This window comes from Melospiza melodia, chromosome 6, assembly GCF_035770615.1.
Source record: "Melospiza melodia melodia isolate bMelMel2 chromosome 6, bMelMel2.pri, whole genome shotgun sequence".
Lineage (NCBI taxonomy): Eukaryota > Metazoa > Chordata > Aves > Passeriformes > Passerellidae > Melospiza > Melospiza melodia.
The window spans coordinates 61,341,679-61,364,334 of NC_086199.1; the positions used below are offsets into that span (position 1 = coordinate 61,341,679).

General features: G+C 50.5%; 2 protein-coding genes across 2 annotated transcripts in view; one reads left to right on the forward strand and one right to left on the reverse strand.

Moving 5' to 3' along the window:
* The first annotated feature begins 17,616 nt into the window (after positions 1 to 17,616).
* On the forward strand, positions 17,617 to 19,114 carry PHLDA2 (pleckstrin homology like domain family A member 2). The gene is made up of 2 exons (XM_063159467.1): positions 17,617 to 18,137; positions 18,689 to 19,114. The coding sequence occupies exon 1, from the start codon at positions 17,707 to 17,709 to the stop codon at positions 18,103 to 18,105; it is 399 nt and encodes a 132-aa protein (XP_063015537.1). The 5' UTR covers positions 17,617 to 17,706; the 3' UTR covers positions 18,106 to 18,137; positions 18,689 to 19,114.
* Positions 19,115 to 20,550: 1,436 nt separating this feature from the next.
* Positions 20,551 to 22,656, reverse strand: part of SLC22A18 (solute carrier family 22 member 18) — a 58,580-nt gene continuing 56,474 nt past the window's right edge. Inside the window, exon 10 of the mRNA XM_063158637.1 lies at positions 20,551 to 20,848. Within this exon, the coding sequence (XP_063014707.1) occupies positions 20,661 to 20,848 (188 nt within the window). The 3' untranslated portion in view covers positions 20,551 to 20,660. The remainder of the gene's footprint in view (positions 20,849 to 22,656) is intronic.

Here is a 22,656-nt window from a genome sequence, read left to right on the forward strand (position 1 = left end):
GTCCCTAATGCTTCCTAGGAGAAATGAGCATCCTGTTGTGAATGGTGGAGTGTTAAACACAGCACCTTTCCAGCTGTTTGCCCATGCAGCTCCTGGCTCAACATCTGTCTTTGCCAAAAGCCAAAACAGGAGCCCTTGTAAATATAACTTGCTGGCAGTTCTTTGATGTAAATCAGAACAAACTTGCTCAATTTGCAAGCAAACAGTTTGGAATCTTTTGTAAGAGTTGGGCTTTTAGGGAGGCAGCATCATTACAAGATTCCACATGATCCATGCACTTAGGTCACGGACTGAATGAGGTGCTGGGGGCCAAACTGGTTTATGAATGTTAAGGTACTCCCACAGCTGACCTCCCAGTCAGAAAATGTAACACTACTACTCAGGTGCCACAGTATTAAGGCAGGAATGAGGAAAGAAGGCAGGAACAGGGATAGGTTCTGGCCTGTATTTTTAAAAATTAGATTTTGTAGACTAGTCTGACTTCAGTGCACTCGGGCAGGCATGGAGAGCAGTGTGAAGGTGGTTCTGACAACGACAGGAATAATGGAGCTTGCCTGTATGCAGGCTGGCTCAGCACAGTGCAAGGTACATCAAGGAGAGAGATTTGACCTGGTTTGTTACTGTTTCCTCCCATATAAAGAGAAATAGTTCCCTGTCCTCAAGCAGTACTTTCCACTACATGGTTAAACGGGAGTCCTGCTACCTGGAGATAAACATCTGCAAATTAGCACACCAAAGTAATTTATGTGCATGAATCCTGAAAGGCTGACTTTAATTTTGAGAAAACGGGAAATTCCAGAACATGTGGAGCAAATGTGCCAGCATCTAGGGAGCCAAATGAGATGGGTGGGTAATGAAGCTGCCTAGCAAGATGTTCATCCTAGGGAGAATGATGGGAAAGCTGACCTGGGCTTCATTCAAGTGGAGTTAATGCTGGTTGACACAGCCTAATAGAAAACAGATCTTGTCAAAACCCAGCTGTGCTCTTCCCATTGCAGATCTCACCAATTATGGCAGAGATGAGCAATTCTTAGACTTCACTGTTTTCACTTAGAGACTTTGCCTGCAGCAAATGAACTGGTACCTGTGCAGCTCATTCCTCTAACAGAGTATGAAGAACTGCTGAGGTGGTAGGCAGAATGTCATGGCCAGATAAATCCAGGCCGAATGGTAAATCCAGGCTTGATGGAGTGTGGGTGTGCAAAAACGCACAAGTTACTGTTTGAATGAATTTATTTCTTCTTTTATATTGGTGTGTTTTGTAGACTGGGCCATGAGACAAATAAATGAATGCTTTATGCAAAGCCAGTGGCAATTTTTTAAAAATGGTGAGGTGAAAAGCAAAATGTTTATGTGCATCCATGCCTGATTGTCATCTCAGCACCCTGATAAAAACGCTGAAGTTTCGTCTGTGGAAACACACTTTGGTGATGCAGCCTTCATGTTGGTGGCTTCTCATTCAAGGGAGGAAAAAACTCCAGTTCTGGGCCTGAAAGCTGAAGCAGCTGGAAGCACTCCAAGAGGAATTCATCTGGTGTGTCACCTGCTTGGGATACACATGATTAACAGCCTCTCAGTGCCTGGGTTGTCTAGGAAGAGAGCCTTGGAGGTACTGCTCTGCTGCCCTATCTGATGCAGGAACAAATGGCAAATGCTGGGCTGCCAGCTGAAACTCAGGGACAGCCTGTGGCTTCTCAGGAGTCCAGCACAGCACCAGGGTACCTTCCTGGAAATTTGGTGTTTGGGATAACAGAGCTTTTGGTTCAATTCCAGTATGTTCAGTTATTTGGGGTTCACTATTTGGTTAGGATCTGTGGTACCTGGAAAAATTAAGATGGTCTCTGTGTGTTTCCACTCTCCTCATTAAACGAGCTTTTCCTGTTTTAGAATAAAGGAGGCTGCTAATGGATTCACGCTCAGTTAAATGCTGCCTTGCTGGCAGTTCCTCAAGCAAATGAGGTCTGGCTGGGAAGCCAGCTCAGCACAGCGCAGGCCGAGGAGCCCCACGCTGCAGAGGGACACGTAAGAAGAGGTCAGACTAGTTCAGCACGAGGAAATCGCTTCCCTGCGAGCTCAGCGATGCAGAGGTGAGTTCAAGATGTGAGACACGGCCCCGCTGCCTGACGCTGCATTGAGCTACCACCTCCTGAGGAACCTGTGCTCGAAATGCGCACCTTCTTCTTCTGAAGCATCTTTGCTCCAGCACTGTTGGAAACAGCTCTAGCTCAGGAAACATCCTTCCCAGCTGAGCTGACAGTAAAGATACAGAGGGACTATTTAGAGGACGTATGCTCACAGGACAAGGAGGCTTCAAACTGAACAGCAGGTTTAGATCAGATATTAGGAAGAAATTCTTTATTATGAAGGTGGTGTGGCACGGGTTGCGCAGAGAAATTGTGGATGTCCCATCCCTGGCAGTGTTGAAGACCAGGTTGGATGGGGCTCTGAATAACCTGGTCTAGTGAAAGGTGCCCCTGCTCATAGCAGGAGAGTTGGAACGAGATGTTCTTTCCACCCAAACAATTCTGAGTCTATGACAAATGGCAATGGATAAAAAAAAATAAGAGTTCTGTATTCATGCTTCTTTATTCTTTTGCCTTTTTCCAAGGATAAATACCTGTATTATTCCCCAACTAAAATCCACAGGGATTTTATGTCAATATCTGTTCAGGACTCCTCCCCTGAAGCTGAAGTACTCATAGTTTTTACCTTTGCTGTCCATGTTTTTCACTACAAATCAGTGTGCAAACAATTCTGTTGCAGTAGCTGTGACCTGTGCATGGAAAAACTTACATCCTCCCTTTCCCAAATGGCTTATCACACTAATAGCAGGAAGAAGTATTTTTTTTTCCATTTGCTCATATTGATGTCCTAAATACCACCAGCCTCTCACAGGCCAGGGCCGTGAATCCTAAACAATAGTTGCCCTAAGTCACGCTGGTTTGACAAGCATCCAAGAAAAAGAAAAGGGAAAAAAAATTTTAAAAAATCCAAGCCTGTGCGCTGTTAATGAGGCATCATGTGAATGAAGACTGAGCAGTTTGTCAAGTGCCAGCTTTTGTTTCCAGGCTGCCTTTCCTCTCTGCTGGTTCACCTCTCCATTACACAAGCAAAACGCTCGCTCCACCCAGCAGCACTGGCCTCTTGCACAAGCTGCCTTACCCTCCGGATTTTACCGTGGGAATTTGGACACCGTGTGGGGATGCCAGAGCCGGTTAATGCAACCCAGTGAGCCTGTGCTGCAGCTGCCAGCTCTGCTCCAGAGAAGCCTCCTGGCCTCTGTGAGCCTCCCTGGTAACAGTCCCCCACTGCAAAAAAGATCCCTCCCAGCAAAGTTTCCTTTCCCCAAAAAGCATCACCAGTGATGCTGTGGCCTCTTGCTGGCTTGCCCCCACCTCCCTGCTTGCCCCAGCATCTGCAGGGTGGACATAAGCCATACTAGACTCAACCCAGCTTGAGAAAAAGGGCTGAAGAGAAGGGAAACACTAGGGAAAGGAATTTACTCATCATTCATGACAACCTAAAGGGTGGAACAAAAAATTAATAATTTGCCCCTGTTTGGGGCAGAAACCAAACAGCATAGGATGGTCTGATCTATCACTAATGCAAGTTTCTGCACTGTGCGAATATTCCTTGTGAGCTGTTAAATTGGTTTTTATTACAAAGCAAATTCACTCTGGTTTTTGAGTCCGCCTTTTAGGGATAAATGACAACTTGCTTAGTTATATAATGTCTATTTGATAAACTCTGTTAGGTCACACTTAGAAGGAGGTTGGGATTTTTTTCCCTTTTTTTTTAATATTGTTCTTTTACTGAACCCAGTTATCTGGTTTTCCTTCTTCCTTTTCATGCTTCTGACTTGAGGCACATTCCAAACTCTTTGATTTGCCTGAACAGAAAGAGCATGACAGAATGAAAGTTGGGTGAAAAATGAGTATTGGAGCTCCTACTAAAGCCAACTGCTGGAGTTGGTGATGGGATATAACTTGTTAGGGGAGTTACAGCACTTGTGTAGAGGTCATGCAGAGCTCCTGCACACGAGTAAATAGTTCAAGGCGTTTTGATGCAGAGAAGAAACAATTAAGATATAACTGCTGCTGACATTCCCCTGAGCCGTTTCATCTCTTACTGCTTCAAAAAATCAGGGAAAAACAAATTATGCACTTTCTATCTGAGATTTATATAGGCTGAATTGTTGCTTAGCGTATGAAAAGATCAAAAAGGAGATCTTTGAAGACAGATTGCCTACAAAGAACACTGGACTGTTATTACATTAAAAAAAAAAGAGTTTAATAAGCACAGTTCAGGTCAAAACGTAGGCAAGTGCGTGTGTGCAATAAAGTGTTTGCAAGGGCTGCTTGCTCAGGCGTTTCAAAGCCGGGCAGCAGGAGGGAAAATCGCGGAGCCGGCATCTGGAGCAGCAGCAGCAGTAGCGCAGGATTCCACGTGCGCCCTGCTCTGCACCCGGAGTGCCGACTCACACTCGCTGGAGCTGCTTCGGCTGGAAACTCCTGCGGTCGCAGGGATGGCCTGGCTGGTTTTGGGATCTGCCGGCCAAGGAGCAGAGGGGATGGAGCCCTCTTTCCCTCCACCCCCAGCTTCATCTTGTGCCTTCTGGGGAGCAGGTGTTTCAGTCCCTTTCACCCAATGAGGCTGCAAATGAACACTGGGACTGAACCCCTGGGAAATGATTCTGTTTTGGCTGGGGACAGAAAACCAGCAGCGCTCTGAACGTTCACCTCACAGTGTGAGATCAGCACCGTTCCTGAATCCAAGCAGGGGTGGGGATCACCCCTGTGGGTGCTCCTGGCCCTGGAAACAAGCCATCCATGACCTTGCAGCATCCCTAGGAGATGGAGACCAAAATGCAGAGCTGCAGTTGGCATCCAGCTCCAGCAAGCCCCTGGCACAGCCCGGCACAAGGGATGCTGCCCTCAGTCTTGTTCTCCGCCCCTCATACCCCTGAGCATCCCTCCTCCACACCTGGCCTCATCTGCCGGCGCAGGGCAGGAGGAGGCAGAGGGAGGAGAGGAGAGAGGGGAAGGAGAGGAGGCAGGGGAAGGAGAGGAGGCAGGGGAAGGAGAGGAGGCAGAGGAAGGAAAGAGAGAGGAAGGACAGGAGGCAGAGGAAGGAAAGAGAGAGGAAGAAGAGGAGGCAGAGGAAGGAGAGGTGAGAGAGGAAGGAGAGGAGGCAGCCTGGCCTCCCTTCTCCTCCGCGGTGTGCGGCAGCCTCTCCCAGCAGCCAGCCCGAGCAGCACTCGGGGTTTGCGGGCTGCGAGGAGCCGGCCAGCAGCAGCAGCAGCATCTCAGTGCGGGTCCGATTTCAAAGGCAGCCCTGATGAAGACGTTGGGGGAAGGCAGAGCAAACAGACACCGTAATTGCGGTGCGCGCTTTCTCATCTCCGCGGCGAGTTGCAAAATGTGCCGCCTCCTTCCTTGTCAGCCGGGCTTTAATTGGCTTTAATGAAGAGGCAATTACATGATTTCAATTTTTAATTAAAGGGGGTGTTGGTGCAGGGGAGGGAGGGCCGACCCCCTTCGAGCTTGTCAGTGGCACAAAGGGAGGTATCTGGGGATGGTGCAGGAGGGTTTTTGGGGGGCTCCTCCCTCATACCCCTGGGCAGGGAGGGCTTCACGGGGGCTCTGGGCTGTCTGGCAGCAGCAGATGGAAGCCAGATGCCTCCCAGCCACGGCGCTGGCAATTGTAGATCTTGCCCCAGCACCCCCAGGCGAGCTGCAATCAGCTTCTTTTCTCTTTTTCTTCTATCTTTATTTTTTTTTTTCTTTTTGTGCTAGAGCCAGCAGATCAAAGGGACAGCAAATAGCTTTAAAAAAACCCAAAAACAAAACAAAACCCAAAAAATCCCAAACAACAAAACCCCAAAAAGCCCTCCCAAGCCAAACCAAGCCCTCCCCACACTGTGAACCAGCCCGAAACACCTCCTGGATAAAGTGCTTGATGCATGTTGGCAGGAGGAGCTGCTGGGGTGGGATGAGTGTCTTAAAGCTAAAGCAGAGCCACAACTGGGTGCTGATTTTATTTTAATTTTCTATTTTATTTTATTTTATTTTATTTTATTTTATTTTATTTTATTTTATTTTATTTTATATTTTAATTTATTATATTTTATTATATATTATATTATATTATATTATATTATATTATATTATATTATATTATATTATATTATATTATATTATATTATATTATATTATATTATATTATATTATATTATATTATATTATATTATATTTTATATTTTATTTTATTTTATTTTATTTTCTAATGCCAAGCAGCAGGCAACTGCCCTGTGATAGAAACACCTTCCCTATGACCCCACACAGTGAGCACCAAGGTGGGACTGACCCACCCAGCTCACCTGTTCATTTTCCTGTAGACACCACCTTGTCTGTCTGTGCTAAAGCATGACTGGAGAGGGGAAAATGGAGGCACGTAGTAGAAAAGTTCCTTGGGAAGCAGCAATAATTGCAGGGCCAAGCTGCTGGCTGAGTGTCTGTGCTTTATTGCTCTCTCTGGCAGCCAGGCAGCCGGAGCTTTGGCCTTGACTTGGTTCCATGTGCTGGGATGTCCTCCGTCACCGTGTTTCAATAAAACACAATCACTTTACGACTTCCTGTAGACAGAGATAAAAAGTCATTCAGAGGAGAAGCTGGCGGCTCTGTGGCTGCACTGCACCCTTGGTGTTCCCTCCGCCCCAGCCGCCCCTGCCAGGCTTGCCCTTGGCTTGCAGGGAGCACCGAGCTGCTGGCCAGGCATGGCTGGGATGCCCAAGGTGCCCCCAGAGCAGCTGGCAGAGGCAGGAAGGTGGCCAGGCCTGCACTATAGCCAGGGCCACTCCACGGAGCCCCAGGAAGGGCAAGGGCGGAAGAAAAGGGAAAGGAGGCAAGGTGCAAGGTGCAAGGTCCTTATGAGCAATGATCGGTTCACCTGCTGGTCAAATATAGCTGGAGCTGACTGGCGCTGCTGTGTGGGCACGCTGAGTCACCCCTGCTGCCGGCCAGCCTCCCCAGCCCCATGCCAGGTGGGACAACAAGGTCGCCTTTAGGCAGGGAGAAGGGAAACCTGCCTTTTGAAAGAGCCAGGTGGGAGCTGGGACAGTCAGCACTGAGGCAGCAGCCTCCTCCCTTTGAAGGTCGGGGCTGAGATTCCGCTGCAGGCTCCGTGCCAGCCCCCTTCGAGCACAAACCTCCTCCCTGCCTTCCCACTTCCTTTGCCCCGGGCTCCCAGATGCTCCACAAAAGCTCATCGCCCTCGCTACCCGCAGCAATCATCGATCACAGCATGGTTTGTGGGGGGGACTGCTTTACAGTGACCCACAACCTGTTATCTCCCAGAGAAAGGCATCTGCTCCCACAGAGACAGCTGCTTCTCCATCCCAGCACCCAGCTTTCTCACGAGATGAAGGCCTTGTCCCCCTTTCTTCCCTCGTTACTGCTGGATGAGAAATCACTTGATCCAAGATGACATGCAGCAACTGCTTGCAGAGAATGAAAGCTGCCTTCCTGCAGTTCAGGCTGGGGAACAGGGTGCCCTTCCCTCGGGGCAACCTCATCCTCATCCTCATTCTCATTCTCATCCTCATCCTCATTCTCATCCTCATCCTCATCCTCATCCTCATCCTCATCCTCATCCTCATCCTCATCCTCATCCATCTGTGAGCAGCCATCACTGTTAGAGGTGAGGCCCCCAAGGACGATAAGTGGTGGAATGGCTGTGGCTAAAGGGGATTTCTGGCTGCAGGTGTGGTTGTGCTTCTCCTGCCCCTGCTCAACACTCAAAGAGTTTTCCCATGGAGACAGCCGGCCCTTGACAGGCAAGTGAAACAGGAGCAGCCATGAGTCACCAAAGATAAAGGTCAAGCTCGTTATCAGCCATGGGAGAGGCTGGGCTGGGTGTGCTGCAAAGAAATGTGCTCAGAGGCCAGCCAGAGCCAAAAATCCCAGTGCCATGGACACATCTGCCCAGGGGACCAGCCCAGGGGTGCTGGTTTTCTTCTCCCACTGCCCATTTCCCAGCAGCATCCGGTGGTGATGATGGGTTTCAGTGTGCCCTGGGCCAGGTGGCGCCGGCAGGGTGGCTGATGGGTGCTTCAATGAGCTGTGGGTGCTGGAGCACCCACACGGCTCCCATAGAGTGCTTGGCTCTTGTCACGTGTTCCTGGGGTGCCCACCAATGAGTCCTGTCCTCCGTGGCAGGAAGAAAAGAGATTTCTCACTGAAATCAAACATTTTTCCTTCTGCTCTCACACAGCTTCTCACTTCAAGGTCCCATGAGGAGAGTTAAGGCTGGAGATGTGCCATGTGCACACTCCCCTGTGCCTATGGAGTCCAAAAAGGCTTTCAGAAAAGCCTTGGCAATGAGAGGGGGCTGGCAGTGTCTGTGTTGGAAACTCCAGCCTCGTTTTCCAGTATTTTGGCCAAATGTGTGATTTGCTATTTGTGTCCCTGGGTTACTGCTCTTGCAAACAGGCACAGTCATGGACGTGCATGTCCCCTCTGGAGTGCCCTGCCCGTGGCCTCTCTGGCTGCTCACAGCCCACAAAGCTTTTGCTGCAGCCCCGGATCCTGCAGCTCTGACCAGGGGTTTCCAATTATGGGAAATGTGTCCGGTTCCACGCCTGACTCCTGCTCCAGTAAGGCTGGAAGAATGGCTTAGTCATCCTGGCTGCCTGCCAAGCCATTTAACTCGTTTTGCTCCCTTTGGAGGTTACTTCCGGGCTCCAAAGGCCAGCAGGGCTCCACGCTGCAAATGTCCGATAGCCGATAAATGCATTGAGAAACGAGGAACTTAAAGCACTTTATCCCTGATGTAGCAACCCTGGTTACAACACCTCCAGAGAAGCTCAGATAAACCCATCCTGGGTGGTAAATGCCAGTCAGTGCCACCTGTCCTTGGCTGAAGAAAAGACCCCTCTTCTGAAGGACACCAGTAATTTGGGACTAATAGCTAGGATTTTGTGATATTTGTCCCAGCCAGCTCTCAGCGATTACCCCACAGGAAAGGGGTTTATGTGTTTTAAGCTGTCACACAGTGTTAGAGATGTCCTGAATTTTCAGATCAATGCAAATAACTTCCTCCCCCACCCTGCAGCTGTACCAGAGGCTGGGATGGAGCCCCACTGGGCTGACAGAGGACATGCAAAGGGGAAAGGATGGGAGCCAGGTTCCAGAGGAAACCCCTGGGAAGGGGGAACAAAACTACCCCAAATAAAGCAGCAGGATGCTCTTGGCTGAGCACAACATCTCTGTCCTGCTCCCCCCTGATCCTCTGCCACGGCTGCATCCCCCGTTCATCATTCCGCTGTAACCTGGGCTGCCCTGCCTCCAGGGAAATCTATTTTTGGCCCGTCCTGGGGGAGCAGAGCCTGGCCAAGGTTACATGCCAAGCACCCTCATTTCCTCCTCTTAACTGCCTCCCTGCTTTATCACAAACTTTCTCCCTTCATCTTTTTTTCCACTCATAAATGCTGCAATCACTGGGCTCCCACATTGCCCAGGGCCACAGGGCCAGCAGGCTCAAACCCATCTCCTAAAACACTGGCTTTTTGCTCCCTCCACAAAACAAACAGAGATTTCCTCAAACCCATTTCTCCCAGCCACCAAACTGTAGTTTCTCTAATAGAGCAGGGAAAAAAAATCCTCAGCTTTTTATGGCTTAGGATTTCCCTTTCACACCTCCTGGCTCAGCCAGGCGGCACAGGGACCACCAGGAGCAGAATGACAGCATCACTGATGCTTGCCCAGCCCCAGCTCTCAGCCTGGTGGGACATGCCCTGAGCTACTCATTGCAAATATTTGCCCAGGTGGGGCCAGGTGTTTGACTATGAGGTGGGCTGAGTAACCAGCAGGAAAGAAGAGAGTTTGACTGCTACATTTTAGCCCCATGGGCAAATATTAACTCGAGGAGCAAGCGGACTCCTGCTATCCGCTGCCACACGAGCCACGAGGCAAAGGACAGGTACAAACTGGGAGGCACATGGAGCTTATAAACACCAACATCCACAGCTCAGGACTACTGGACTCACCCCAAACCCTTTCATTTATTTGGTGGTAGGAATGGGGAGACAAATCAGTGATAGGTGAGAACTGGGAAAAACCAATCAGAACTGGAAAAATACACATTGCTGATTTCCATTTTCCATTTTATCCAATGTTTTTAGGATTTTTTTCTCCCTTGTGGCTTTCAGATGTCACTGAATGACCTGAAGTTGATGCCTAGAGAGTATTTATTGCATTTTAATCCACCATATGAGACCCCTGTTTCCCTCCAGCCTTCCTGAGCATTGCCAGCCAGGCACCAGAGCATCCTCAGCTCCCACTGCCTGCTCCAGGAGAAGCCTGGTCATGGCACAGGTTTAGTGAGGGAGCAGCAGGGTAATGGTAGCAGGTAAAGATCACAGCAGTGGAAACAATGGCAAGGAGGTGAAAGCCTCAGGAGAAAATAGAAAAAAAAAAATCCTAAACCCTCATCTAACTGCTTCCCTTCACACCTGCCACAGTGTGTACTGGCTTCAAAAAGAAAAATTGGCAGCCAAAGCACAATGTCAGCTCTACCACCTGGCCTGCCACACACACCCCAGCTGTCCGGGAGGGAAAGGATGCTCTTTCCCCTCCAGCTACTTCCCACAGCCTGGCCCTGGCCACTTCTGGGAATGATGCACTGGAGGAGTTTCTTTTTGATGTCTTTCCAGCCCTCCTGGAGACAGGAAACATCCCAAAGCTGGACAGTACCATGACCTTATATTGTCCCCAACTCCCTTAAGTTTGCTGATGTTGTGGTTAGGCAGTCCTGTGATCCTTTTCAGTGTTTATTCTAAAAGTTTATATACTGAAAAAAAAAAAAAAAAACCAAAAAAAAACCTCCCCAAAAAACTAAAACAGGCAAAATTCAGAATGTGAGGGCAGGAGGATGTGCCAACAGGGAGCTCAAACCTGTGCTGCCTGTCAGGGCAGCCAGGTGGGGACACGGGTCACACTGCCCTGTGTGACACAGGACATCCTGGCACTTGTCAGGGCTGGAGCTGCCACAGTTTCCACACGCGGATAAAGACAGGACAAAGATGGTTTAAAGCCACTTCCTGGACCTTGGCAAATTTCGAAAGTTCGGGTAATGTGGAGCAGTGACCTTCAGTACGCAATGTCAGCGTACTTCTGCAAAGCCTGGCCCTTCACAATCTCCAGTAAAAGCACTGCAGGGTAATAAAAGGCAGCAGACAGGCAATGCCAGGCTGAATGGCATGAGCTGAAACCACCAGGGACTTCCTTTGCAAAGAGCTCATCAGTGTCAGCCCAGGCTGAGGTCTCAGACATTTATTGTTGCTGCTGAAAATAAAGATATCCCAAATATTTATCCCAAGAGATTTAGTGTGAGAAGTTGAATGCTTCAGCAGGGGAATGTGCCGTCATTTTAAAGCTGTGACCTGTAGCCTAAACCATCTTCTGAGCTCACAGGACATGGGAAAATGTTGACAGCATTCAGAGGGGTCAATAAATAACCTCACAGTTCAGGGCAGGGCTTGGCAAGCCACTGGCTGGCCTTTCCTTTCCTTTGGCAGAAGGGGAAGTACTGAGTCCCCATGGGTCCCATGGGGCCCTGTGATGGGGTTCTGTCCTCCCCTCTGACATTTCAGGGTGCTCATGGATCCCCCCATGATGCTCAGCAAGCTGCTTTGTGAAGAGAATTGTGAGAACAGGCTGTGTTGAGGTCCACCAGCATCTAAACAGCAGTCCTGGACCAAACCCAAACTGTGGGGTCAACACCTTCCTCACCTGCATGAAGACGCACCCAGGCTCCTCCAAGCCAGGCCAAGCTACACAGGGATCTTGCAGCATCTTTTTACCTGTTGTATTTCTGCCAAATGGGCATGAAATTGGGCCAACAGGCTCAGAGATATGGGTATTAGGAGGGGCACCAACAGCTCAAAAGACCAGATAGCACAAGACTTCTTTTTCCATTTTTATTTTAATAACCAAACTAAACACCTGTACAGCATCCAAAGTGGGGAACACACTACACACACAGTCATGCCCAGGCTGCTGGAAAGAGACAGAGCAAAACAGCCCCTCTTCCCCCAGTTTTTAATGCCAGTATGGAATTTGGGTGCCTGGAGTTGTCCTAAGCAGGCTGGATTTGGCACATTCCCACCCTTATTTGGCTGTCTGCTGCAGAGCACAGCCAAGGCCCGGCTGACGGGAAATGACATCTTTTCTTCCCAGCTCCTCACAACTGCTCCATGACTGTCTGCAGCAGTTTACAACATGTAATGGTAACACACTGACTCAGTGGGATGAGACATTTCAAGCCTCTCAGGAAAAAAGAGTCTTAGTCAGATAAATATTAGTAAATTGAGCAAGCTGGACTACGTGCTATTGCTGATTAATCCATGGCTTGCGTAGGGTACAAAAAAAAGGATCTCCCAGATTGAGCAAAGATGCTTCCTCTGATGCCCTTGTTTAAATTAACACAAAAGCTCCAGCCTTGCTGCCCATCATTTACTGTAATCACCTAACAAACAGCCTGGGTGGCCTTCACCCCCCTGGCTGAGACCTTTGCCAGTGAACTGCCCCTAGAGAAGAGCTTCTTCACCTGAGCTTGGCCATCTTGGAGCGATGCACCCAAGCTCTCTGTGTTCATGGAAAGGCCTGAACATCCCCAGGGGACACTGAGCCCCCTCCCAGGGCATCTCCAGTATGGGCAGCTGGCCCTAATGTGCTCCATGCTGCTCCAGGAGGTCCTGCCCACAGAGGGATTGGCACCACCAGTTCATCAGTGGAGTTTGGAGGGACCCAATGGCACCAATTTGTCCCAGGGCATTTCTGAGGGAAGAGAATATTAAGGAACTATAGCCAAAAACTTCCCAGAAATACTCTGAAACAGTCTAAAAACAAAAACAAAAACAAAACAAAAACCCCAACAAACAAAAAAATACGCCCCCCAAACAACAACAACAACAACAGCAAAAAAACCCAAACCCAAAACAAAAAACCCAAAAAACCCTACCAAATATTTAAAGGAGTATAAGGATGTGAAAAAAATTGAATAAAATAGGAAAAACATGAAAAAGCTCTGCTCATCATAGACTTTCCCCAGTAACAACCCACCCTTTTAGTTTACAGCTATTTAGGGTTTTTTGAGTACAGGTTTCCTAGGAGACTCAGTGGTCACTGTACTGAGCTCCAGCTAAAAGTGCCTGTGGATACAGCTATGCCCTAATATAAACATGGAGGGCAGCAATTTACAATGCAGGACCATATGTTCCTCTGTTGCTAATCGACTTCAGCTGCCAGGATTACAATGTCAGTGCTGTAAACCAGCTTTTCCCCCTACACATGTCATGTTGAAATCATTATAATAAAAGCAATTTTACAGCCTTCAGTCTGCACTCCCCTCTGCTGCTGAGCAGCCTGCATTAATGCCAGAAAAATTAGGGGTCCTTCTCCAAGACAGAGTCCTGGGGGAGGAGATGCACAGCTCCAGGATTACAGAGGGACAGTGGGAACAAACCCAAGGCAGCTGCAGGAATGCCAATAGCTGCAGCAGGAGCTCCTGCATCTTTTGGGAGGGAGATGCAAAGGGCCAGCTGGAAACCCTGGTGGGATAAATGCACGGCTAAATCCCACAAAAAGGGCAGCAGGTCCTACTGATGGGCCTGTGGAGTTAAATTGAGAAACTCCCCAATTTTTTGGCATTTTTCCTCGATGTGATCCCTATCCATCCTCATCCCTGACCTTAAAGCCGGGGCTGCTCCTGGCGGTGCCTGCCTGGCTGCCGCGCTTTGTTACCGTGACTCACACAGGTAGCTACGGCAACCCGATGTGCCGGCAGCAGGGCACTGCCGCCTCCCTCGGAAACAATGATCAAACAAACCCCTCCTCTGGAGCGGGCACTCGCTGCAGCGCCGCGTGTCACGGCACAGCCACCGATGCAGCCTGCCAGAGCTGGCACCACCAGCCCATCCATCGAGGCTGAGTGTGGCCATGCCATCCCACACCCATAAAATCATCCCTGCGCACAAGACACGTGCAAGCACCCACCCCTCAGCGGCTGAATGCGGGTCCCTTCTCCTGGGAAAGGGATGAAGCCACGCTTGCATGCCAAATTGCCATTTAGGCTTCTAAAATGCCCCTGGTAAATTGGAGATTGCTTTGGGGCAAAGCAGAGGGTGGTGCCAGCACCCCGGCAAGTGTGGGAAGGGGGAGATGGCCGTGTGGGACGGGGCTCCTGTGACTGAGTCTGCTTCCCATCACCTGCCTCTGGTGCACACTCCCCACTGGGTTATTTCCCCCTCTTCCTAAGAACAGAGACAAATTCCTAAATTTTGAGTTTCCTGGAGATGTCCTGTATTTGGGGGGCAAGAAGGGCCAGTGCCTGATGATTTTATATTAAAGGCAGCTTTATATTAAAGGTGGCTGTGTTTGGGAGCTCACACACTGTCGAGGCACAGCCACGGTGATGTGCTGGGCTGCAAGGAAAAAATCCCTTCTCTTTCTCTCACTGGTAACACAGCTAAACAACCAAACCCAGACTAAAGGGAGTGACAGGTTCCTCCCAGCTGCCAGCCCCAGCTTGGACAGAGACAGCAGCAGCACCTGAGCTGCAATCACCCAAAGCTCCCATTAGCTGCAGCTTGGTCATGGCCCTTAATTATCAAAGCCATCCACTACCCACACGTAGTCACAGCACCCTGTGACACTTGTCCCAAGCTCTGGTGCCAGGGTAGGATGCAGGGCTGCATCACATCTCTTACCCCTCTCCCCAGGTGCTGAGGTGAAACCAGTGCCCTCTGTCAGCTCTTCACCTAAGTTATTAACCTTATTATTTAAAAAATAGGGCAATATAAATATTTTTTCTTTCCTCAGGCAAAATTAATGCGATATTCTTGTATCAGCAGTGACCAGCTACCATGGCATGCACTAGGATTAGGGTTGTGCTACTTACTTGTCAGGAATTGCCATGTTCCTGGACCAGATGGTTCTGAGCTCCTTGCAGCTCTCCATTCTTTCCTGAGAAATGTTCCTGCAGGAAATTGCTCGTGATTTGGCTCTGCTGCCCATTGTGGATTCAGCTGCAGTCACCTTTGCTTTCTGTCTCAGTAAAAGTAATTAAATTTTAAAGACTGCTTTAGGGAATTTCTGCATGGTCACAATGGCAGAGACCCTATGGTACTTTACTAAACTTTCCTTTTATTCTTTTATCCACTTAACTAACCCATCTTAGGTTAAAAAAAACCATGGAGCCTTCATACAATGGACATATGTTCAAAACTAGGGTCCCTGTTCAGCAAGAACCTACCTTTTTCCACTGTGAGGAATTTTTTCACTTCCCCCCCCCCCCTTTTTTTTTTTTTCCTTCCTAGCAGTTTTCTAATTTGGCCGGTATTAAGGCAAGTTTACTGAGGTGACAGCTGGGGGAGGCTTTGAATATTTCAAAATTATGGATAAATGCACAAGAAAAATCACCCAGATGAAAGCAAAAGCAGCAAGACAGAGACCAAAGTGGTCTTCTGACCCTGCATCTACAGATACAAGTTTCATTTAAAAGGAAATTCAGGTTCTTTTAGTGGAACTTTTGAAGCAAGGTGTGCACAAACATGCCAAGTCCTGCAGCCTTTCCACACCAGGAGCCTTCCTCCAGATGTTCCTTGTATGTTCCTGACTTGCTGCCTGTTCTTTTTTTCTCTTTTTGAAGTGGTGTCCCATTTCCTGTGCACAAAGACCATTCCCTGTTTCATTTTGGGGCCAAATTGAAAATATCCTATTGATTTCTGCTCAATATCCAGCTCTGCTCCTGGTTGGCTCCAGCTCCCTTGTTTTTATGGGTCCTTTTGGTCAGAAAGTGGTTTTACAGAGCAGACCAGCATCTACCCTGAAAATGTAGTGTACAACCTAATTGTAAATCAGTCTGGGCTGTTCCCCTCACTGAAACAAAATAAATCACACTGAAAAGCAGGATACAGTGCTGGCTCTCAGGGAAAAGCCCGCAGCTCTTCACATGCCAGGTCACAGTTGCACATATGTTATACAGCCTCTGCCCTACCCCACGAGCAGGGATGGCCACCGTGGTCTTCCCAGAGCAATTCCCAGCCCATCCCTCCCTGAAAAGCTCAGCCAAGCCCTTCCTGGCTCATTCATCAAACCCAGGAGCATCACACAGCCCCCAGCGTTTTTGGGAGCCTCCCCCCAGATGTGCACGCCGCAGCGCACTATCAAAGCGCGGCCCTGGAATCTGGCAGACGGGAGATTTGCAGCGGAAATGGGTTTGGCTTCAGCTCCGATCTGCTCCGTGAATGGGCCTCTGACCCTGCCGGCTCCCTGGGAGCGCTGCCAGCCCTTCAAAGGGGCCGGGCCCTGCCCTGCGAGCTCACCGCTGGGATCGGCCTGCCAGCACCTCTGCGGGTGCCGGCCAGGGCGGTGGAGGAGAGCAGCGCTCAGAGTCCGAAGGTGATGCTGCACCAGGTACATACCTGAGCCAATGCTGCTGGAGAAACAGCGAGAACCAGCTCGTTAAGCACAGCCCTGCCCTCGGCTGGAAGCTGCATCAGCCCTGTGTCAACTATCGTGAAGGAGTGACAAAATGAGAGGTGTCCAAAAGGAAGGGACTACAGCCTCACACGTGCCTCTTAAATATCACCTCCAGCTGCCACAGCCTTTCCTGACCTCCCCATGGCGCTGGGCACTGCCGAGGCTGGAACTGTGGGGCCTTCCCTGGATGAGGGTATGGGCTGAGGGAGGGGGATGGGATCAGCCCAGTGATTGCACGGGATAAAAATAAGGAGAAGCAGTATTAATGCAAAACTGGAGAGGTGGGCTGCCCTCGGGAAAGGACGAAGGAAGGGCTGATGGTGATGGGGCAGAGCTGGTGGGATGCCGGGCCTCAAATGAAGCTGGTGGGCTTGGTCAGGCCCTGGCTGAGTCTCTTGGGGTGACCAGGGGCTGGACTCAGAGCAGATGTCCATGGGACATGGCAGAAACCACCCTGGGCTTGACTCAGGCCCCTCTGTCCCAGAGAAAGATGATGCCAGGGCAGATTCAATGCTGTGAAGATGCCCAGACCCAGGCCCTTAGGAGCAGTGCTGGGAGCATCCTGTACCCCATCAGGGATCTGGGAAGGGGCAGGGAGTGCTCAGAGGGGCAAGATGGGGCTGTCTCAGATCACAGTGGCCCTCTCCTCACCGCGGGCAGAGGAAACACGGGTGGGGAGGGCAGTGGGCAGGCAGGACTGGGGTCCCCTCATACGGCAGCAGCAGCAGCAGAGTGGAAGCCCCCGGCGAGGCAGCCCGTGGGGCAGGCACCCCCTCCCCACAGCCTGCCCACCCACCCGGGGCAGCCTCCAGGACCCCCGGGTTGTGTGCCGGGGCAGCCTCCAGGACCCCCGGGTTGTGTGCCGGGGCAGCCTCCAGGACCCCCGGGTTGTGTGCCGGGGCAGCCTCCAGGACCCCCGGTTGTGTGCCGGGGCCGCCCTCATGGCGCAGGCCCCAGGGCAGGGGCGGCCGGGCGGGAGCGCGGCCCGGGGGGCGGGCGGGAGGCGGGGCGGGAGGGGGCGGCGGGCCGGGCTCCCCGGGGGAGGCACCGGAAGGCGCCCGGCGCTGATTCATTGCAATAAATTGTTCCCATCGCGGCGCGGCTCGGTCATCGCCGCCCGAGCAGCAGTGAGAGCAGCAGCCGGAGCCACCGCCGGGGAGCGAGGATGAAGATGCAAGCCGAGGTGATCCGCGAGGGCGAGCTGGAGAAGCGGAGCGACAGCCTTTTCCAGCTGTGGAAGAAGAAGCTGGTGGTGCTGACCAAGGACAGCCTCAGTCTCTTCCCCGACGGGCACAAGCGGGCCAAGGGCAAGGAGCTGGGCTTCGGCTCCATCCTCAAGGTGGACTGCGTGGAGCGCACGGGCAAGTACATCTACTTCACCATCGTCACCAAAGACCGCAAGGAGATTGACTTTCGGTGTCCGGACCAGAGCTGCTGGAACGCCTCCATCACCATGGCCCTCATCGACTTCCAGAACAAGCGGGCCATCCAGGACTTCAAGAGCCGCCAGGAGATGGAGCAGGCGGCGGGCACCCAGGAAAGGCGGCTGGCCCGGGCGCCCTGAGCCGCCCGCCCGCCCGGCCGGCCCGGCCCCAGGTGAGCCCGCCCGGCCCCTCGGCGCTGCTGCCGCCGCTCTCCGTGCGCTTTCCGCTCGATCCTTTACAATTATTCACTCCCCGGCGCCCGCTTCGCGCAGCCCGACGGGCTCCGCGCTGCCTCCTGGCCGGGCGCGCCCCGAACCGCGCCGTGCTGCCAGCCCGGGGCTTGCGGGACACGGCCTGTCCCGAGCCATCGCGGGGATCTGGCCCTGTCCCGAGCCATCGCCGGGGTCTGGCCCTGTCCCGAGCTATCGCGAGGCACGGTGCTGTCCCGAGCCATCGCGGGGCTCTGGCCCCTTCTCCGATGCATGGCGGGGAATTTCTGGTGAGAGCCGCGCTTGTGCAGTGTGCCGAGAGAACGGTGTGGGGGTGGCGGGCAATAAGTAATGGCACTTGGCAGTGCTTTCCTCACAGAATCTGCTAAAAAAAAAAAATCTGTGAAAATAAATGCTCAGCGCTTACTCTCGCTTTAAAGCCCCTCATTATTTTTTTTTCCTTTGCCTTGTTGTGCTGCTTGTTTTACTAACCTACTTCTCTTGCTACCTTCAGAGCTTACCACTGGATGATAAACCAGATCGAGTGTCTTGGACTGAAATGGGACAGGGTACCAATGAAGGAAAGCAAAGAAGAGAGCTGGAAGCAGCTTGGTTTTCTCCAAGCCCGTTGTGGCTGCTGAGCAAAGAGCCCTGAGCTTTGCCTGAGATGCATAAAGAAAAACCAAAGACTTTCATACAGCACTTCTAACAAAGCGTCCACGTGCTTTGAGTGGCACAGCTTTGTGAACTATTATCTTCTATTTATGAGATGCAAGGAAGATTCAACACTGACTGGTGGTGTTAAACACAATTTAAATTATTTGTAGTATCTATATTTGTATTTATTTTGTTGAATGTCTTTCAGCAGTTACTGGTCTTAATATTGCTTTTGCATTAATGTGTCCATTCCAAATAAATTACTTGAAATGTTCACTTTTTATTACTGTACTCTGGGCTGCAGTAACTTTTGTTGAGGCATATCTGTGGATACAGGCAGTGGTCAAGTGGCTTAAGAAGAGTGGGTAAGGCTTGGTTTGTGGTGCCCTGGACTGGGCAGTGGGAGGTGGAGAAAGCCCAGCTAACCCATTTGTGTTTGACCTTTTCTCCCAGCCAGGGAGGGAGAATTTGTTGAGGTTCAGTTCTGGTCAGTGGTGGAGATAGAAAAGCCTACCACAGCTTGCAGAAGTGCTCCTCTGGAAGCTCTTTCCTACAGAATCCAGTAAAGGCAGCTGCAGAAGGTGCAGGAGTTCCCTGCCACGGAAAATGCTGCTCTCTGTGAATGCCCTGTGTCCTCCCCAGCCCCCATAGCTCAGTGCTGTGCTAAGGCACAAAACTGGATTCCTGGTTTGGGAATGAGAGCGCCAACGCTCCATGGATTCCTCAGCTTTGTAGCAAAGCAAGCTGAACTCGCTCTCCTCTCTTCCTTCACCTCTGCAGTCTCTAGACAGAGTTAAATTTCTCCAGGATAACTGAAGAATGGAGGCAGGATCTTTTCCCCTAGCACCCAGACCAAGAAACTTGGAGAAAAATTACCTGATTTTTGGATAAAAGTGCTGAGGGTTTTTTTTTTGTGAGGCTCAATTCTCAGTAACTAACCTGGGCTTCTTCAAGAGCAATACTGCAGCACACAACTCCATTCTGGCAGTCAGGACTGTGAGTGCAGCACACAAAGTACTTGCTCCAAACTTGGTCACTTTCAGCAGGTAATTTCCCCTTCCCAATACCAGTGCAATTCTTGCAGGAGACTTTGTACTAGAAGAAGTTGCAAAGTGTGTAATTACGTAAGCCTGTAGTAAGAGCAAGAGATCCTCAGTACAGGGAGGGGAAAAACCTGGAAGGAGGGTTGGCCCAGTTTCTGGAAGTGGCAGGGAGGCTCTGGCACTGCTGCCGGGTACGTCGGGGCTTTGCATCCTCGTCCCTCGTTGCTGGCAGCTCGTGCACAGGCAGGATTGCACACGACTGAGCTGTGGATGTAGCAAACCTTTGGCCACAGCCTTTGAAAGCCTCAGTGCCCCCTCTAACCTGAGAATGCTGGAGATGCATTTAATGCAGCAAAACAACGTTCAAAAGCAGATGTGTTATACCCCTTGTTCTTTCTTGGTACCATTTCAGAGCACTGAAATAAAAGGCCAAACCAGAGCAAAGGCACTGGCTCTTAATCCCTTCAGTTTCAGTGAATCCAAGCAGGAATGCTGCCTGACAACAGCTGAGGTTGGGGGCTGTTTCCTGCCCTGACAGCCACTGCTGAGGGGGGTTAATGGGAGGAACCTGATAGCTCCAGGGGTCCCATGGTCCCCAGTTGCTCCAGCATGGCTCCAAGACCTCTGCAAACTGATCTGTCCCTTACTCTAGAGGCAAATATTGACAAAATGGAAGGATTGTTCAAATTGTTTTATTCTAGATTTACAGAACAACAACAACCAAAAAAAACCCTCAGGAATTTGTTTCTATGGGAAAGATAAGGGGGTTACTTTCTTGCAACTCTTTTACTGGCTTTTCATCTCTTCCAGTGGGATTTTACTCTTCAAGAGGAAAACAAACAAACCTAAATTGACCATTAACTGTAAATAGCCAAAGGAAGAGACTCCAAATTGTTTATATAAAACTCCACCAATGGTTGGACCCACCGTCCGGGTCAGGGGCTGCACTGAGGCACAGATCCCAAGCATGGCACCTAGGAGAGATGGCAGAGACACACAGGGTGAGAGCAAGTCCTGGCATGGAAAAGCAGAGAAGGGCACACAAGATCCCCTTCATCCCTGATGCTGCTCCCCTCCAGTAGCAGCAAATCACTTCAAATGGTTTCTTGCATTAATTTATAGCGGTCCAATTAGGGTTTGTTCTGGTTAGGGACTCCTGCAGGGACAGGGACCAGTTTCCACCACGAGCCAGCTCAGCTCTTCCCTGAGTGGTCTGGGCAGTCACAGCACTGCCCAAAAGGCAAAGTGGGTGCTCACCAGGGTCCAGGGATGCCTTTGGCACCACAGGGTGCTGCTGAATATCTCACCTGGCAGGGCTGGTAACCACTGCATGGGATTAGGGATGGAGAGGTAATTTCTAGGGTCATGTTTGAGCCTTCCTAGCAAATCACGCAGATTCTTCCAATCTCCTAATTACCTGAGTGGGCCCTGCTCCACCCAAGCTACTACTGCCATTTATTCTCTAGTCTGAAACAGAGAAACAGCTCTCTAGCAGGAGTGAGAGGGTTAGGCCTAACTAGGTCTTTAAGAATAAATAAATAAAACCACAGATAAAGACAGAACCCCCTTGAGATACTCCCCACCCCCCTCTGCAGAAAGAGCGGATATTTCCATTTGGATGGATATGCGAGCCCTTGCCCTGCTGGGCCGGTTCCCCCTCCAGCAGCTCTCACATTTGCATCCTTAGCAGGAACCCAGCAGATGGGGAAGCACCTTCAGTTTGGCAAAGGTGAGGTTTTTTCCACGTGCAGAAGGATGGCCAGGACATCCCCTGGGAGACAAGGCTGTCCCACACACACCCAGTATGCTCTTTTGTCCTGCAGTCTTTGTTCAGGACAGCTGTCATGTTCAGAGGAGCAGAAAATACCCGGCCAGCCAGCAAACCATTAGCCCCCAACGCTGGGAGGAACAGCAAGCTGGCAGTGTGTTCAATAAAATTGTGCCCAGCTCTGAAATGATGTTTGCAATTATTTTTTTACTATCAGTATGATTATTTCAGCTGCTGGCATCAGTTTTCCACTAAGATACAAGCTGAGGTGCTGTCACCACGTGGCTGGGAAGGATGAGGAGAATGCTGTCCTTTTTGCAAGAAGAAGCAGAGCAGGAGTGTGATGTTTAACGTGGGCAGCCACGGGGAAATGATCCCCAGCTCCCAGAGAGAACAGGCAGCCAGGTGTTCGTGTAATGCCGGGCAGCGACTGCTGGGCTTTTATCAGCGTGCTTAAAATACTTGTGCAATGAGCCCAAGCCAAGGGTGTAGCCATGTGGAGAGGGAAATCTCCCGGGAAGCGCTGCCGAGCGCTCCTCCCACGCATGGGAACACAAAGGCGATGGGTGGGACCTTGCCTTGACCCTTTGCCAATGGGAACCATCCCACAACCACCAAACTCTCTGGGCAGGTTTTGCAATTATTTTTTCCCCTCTAGGTATTTGAATTAAACTAATTACTACGTGCAATTGCCAAACTGGCTCTTATGATTGAGGAGGCACTTTTTCCCCTTTCCTTTTTTTTTTTTTCTGGAGCAGAAATCCATCGTCTTAAAAGCCCAGGCCCTCCCTCTGCACTTCTCCAACATGCTGCTGTGAAAGATAATTTCTGTTTAATGGGCTTAAATTAGATCCCTCGTCAGACGCCCTCGGGCTTTGGGACATTGTAAATCTCAGCTCTGCAGCACGGCCGTGGCTCTGTGGCAAAGCTGCACATGTGACAGATCTCATTGAAGGCAAGACCTTTAACTGGGACGAGTCACCGCCTCAGCAGAAAATTTCCTGCATTGCTTCG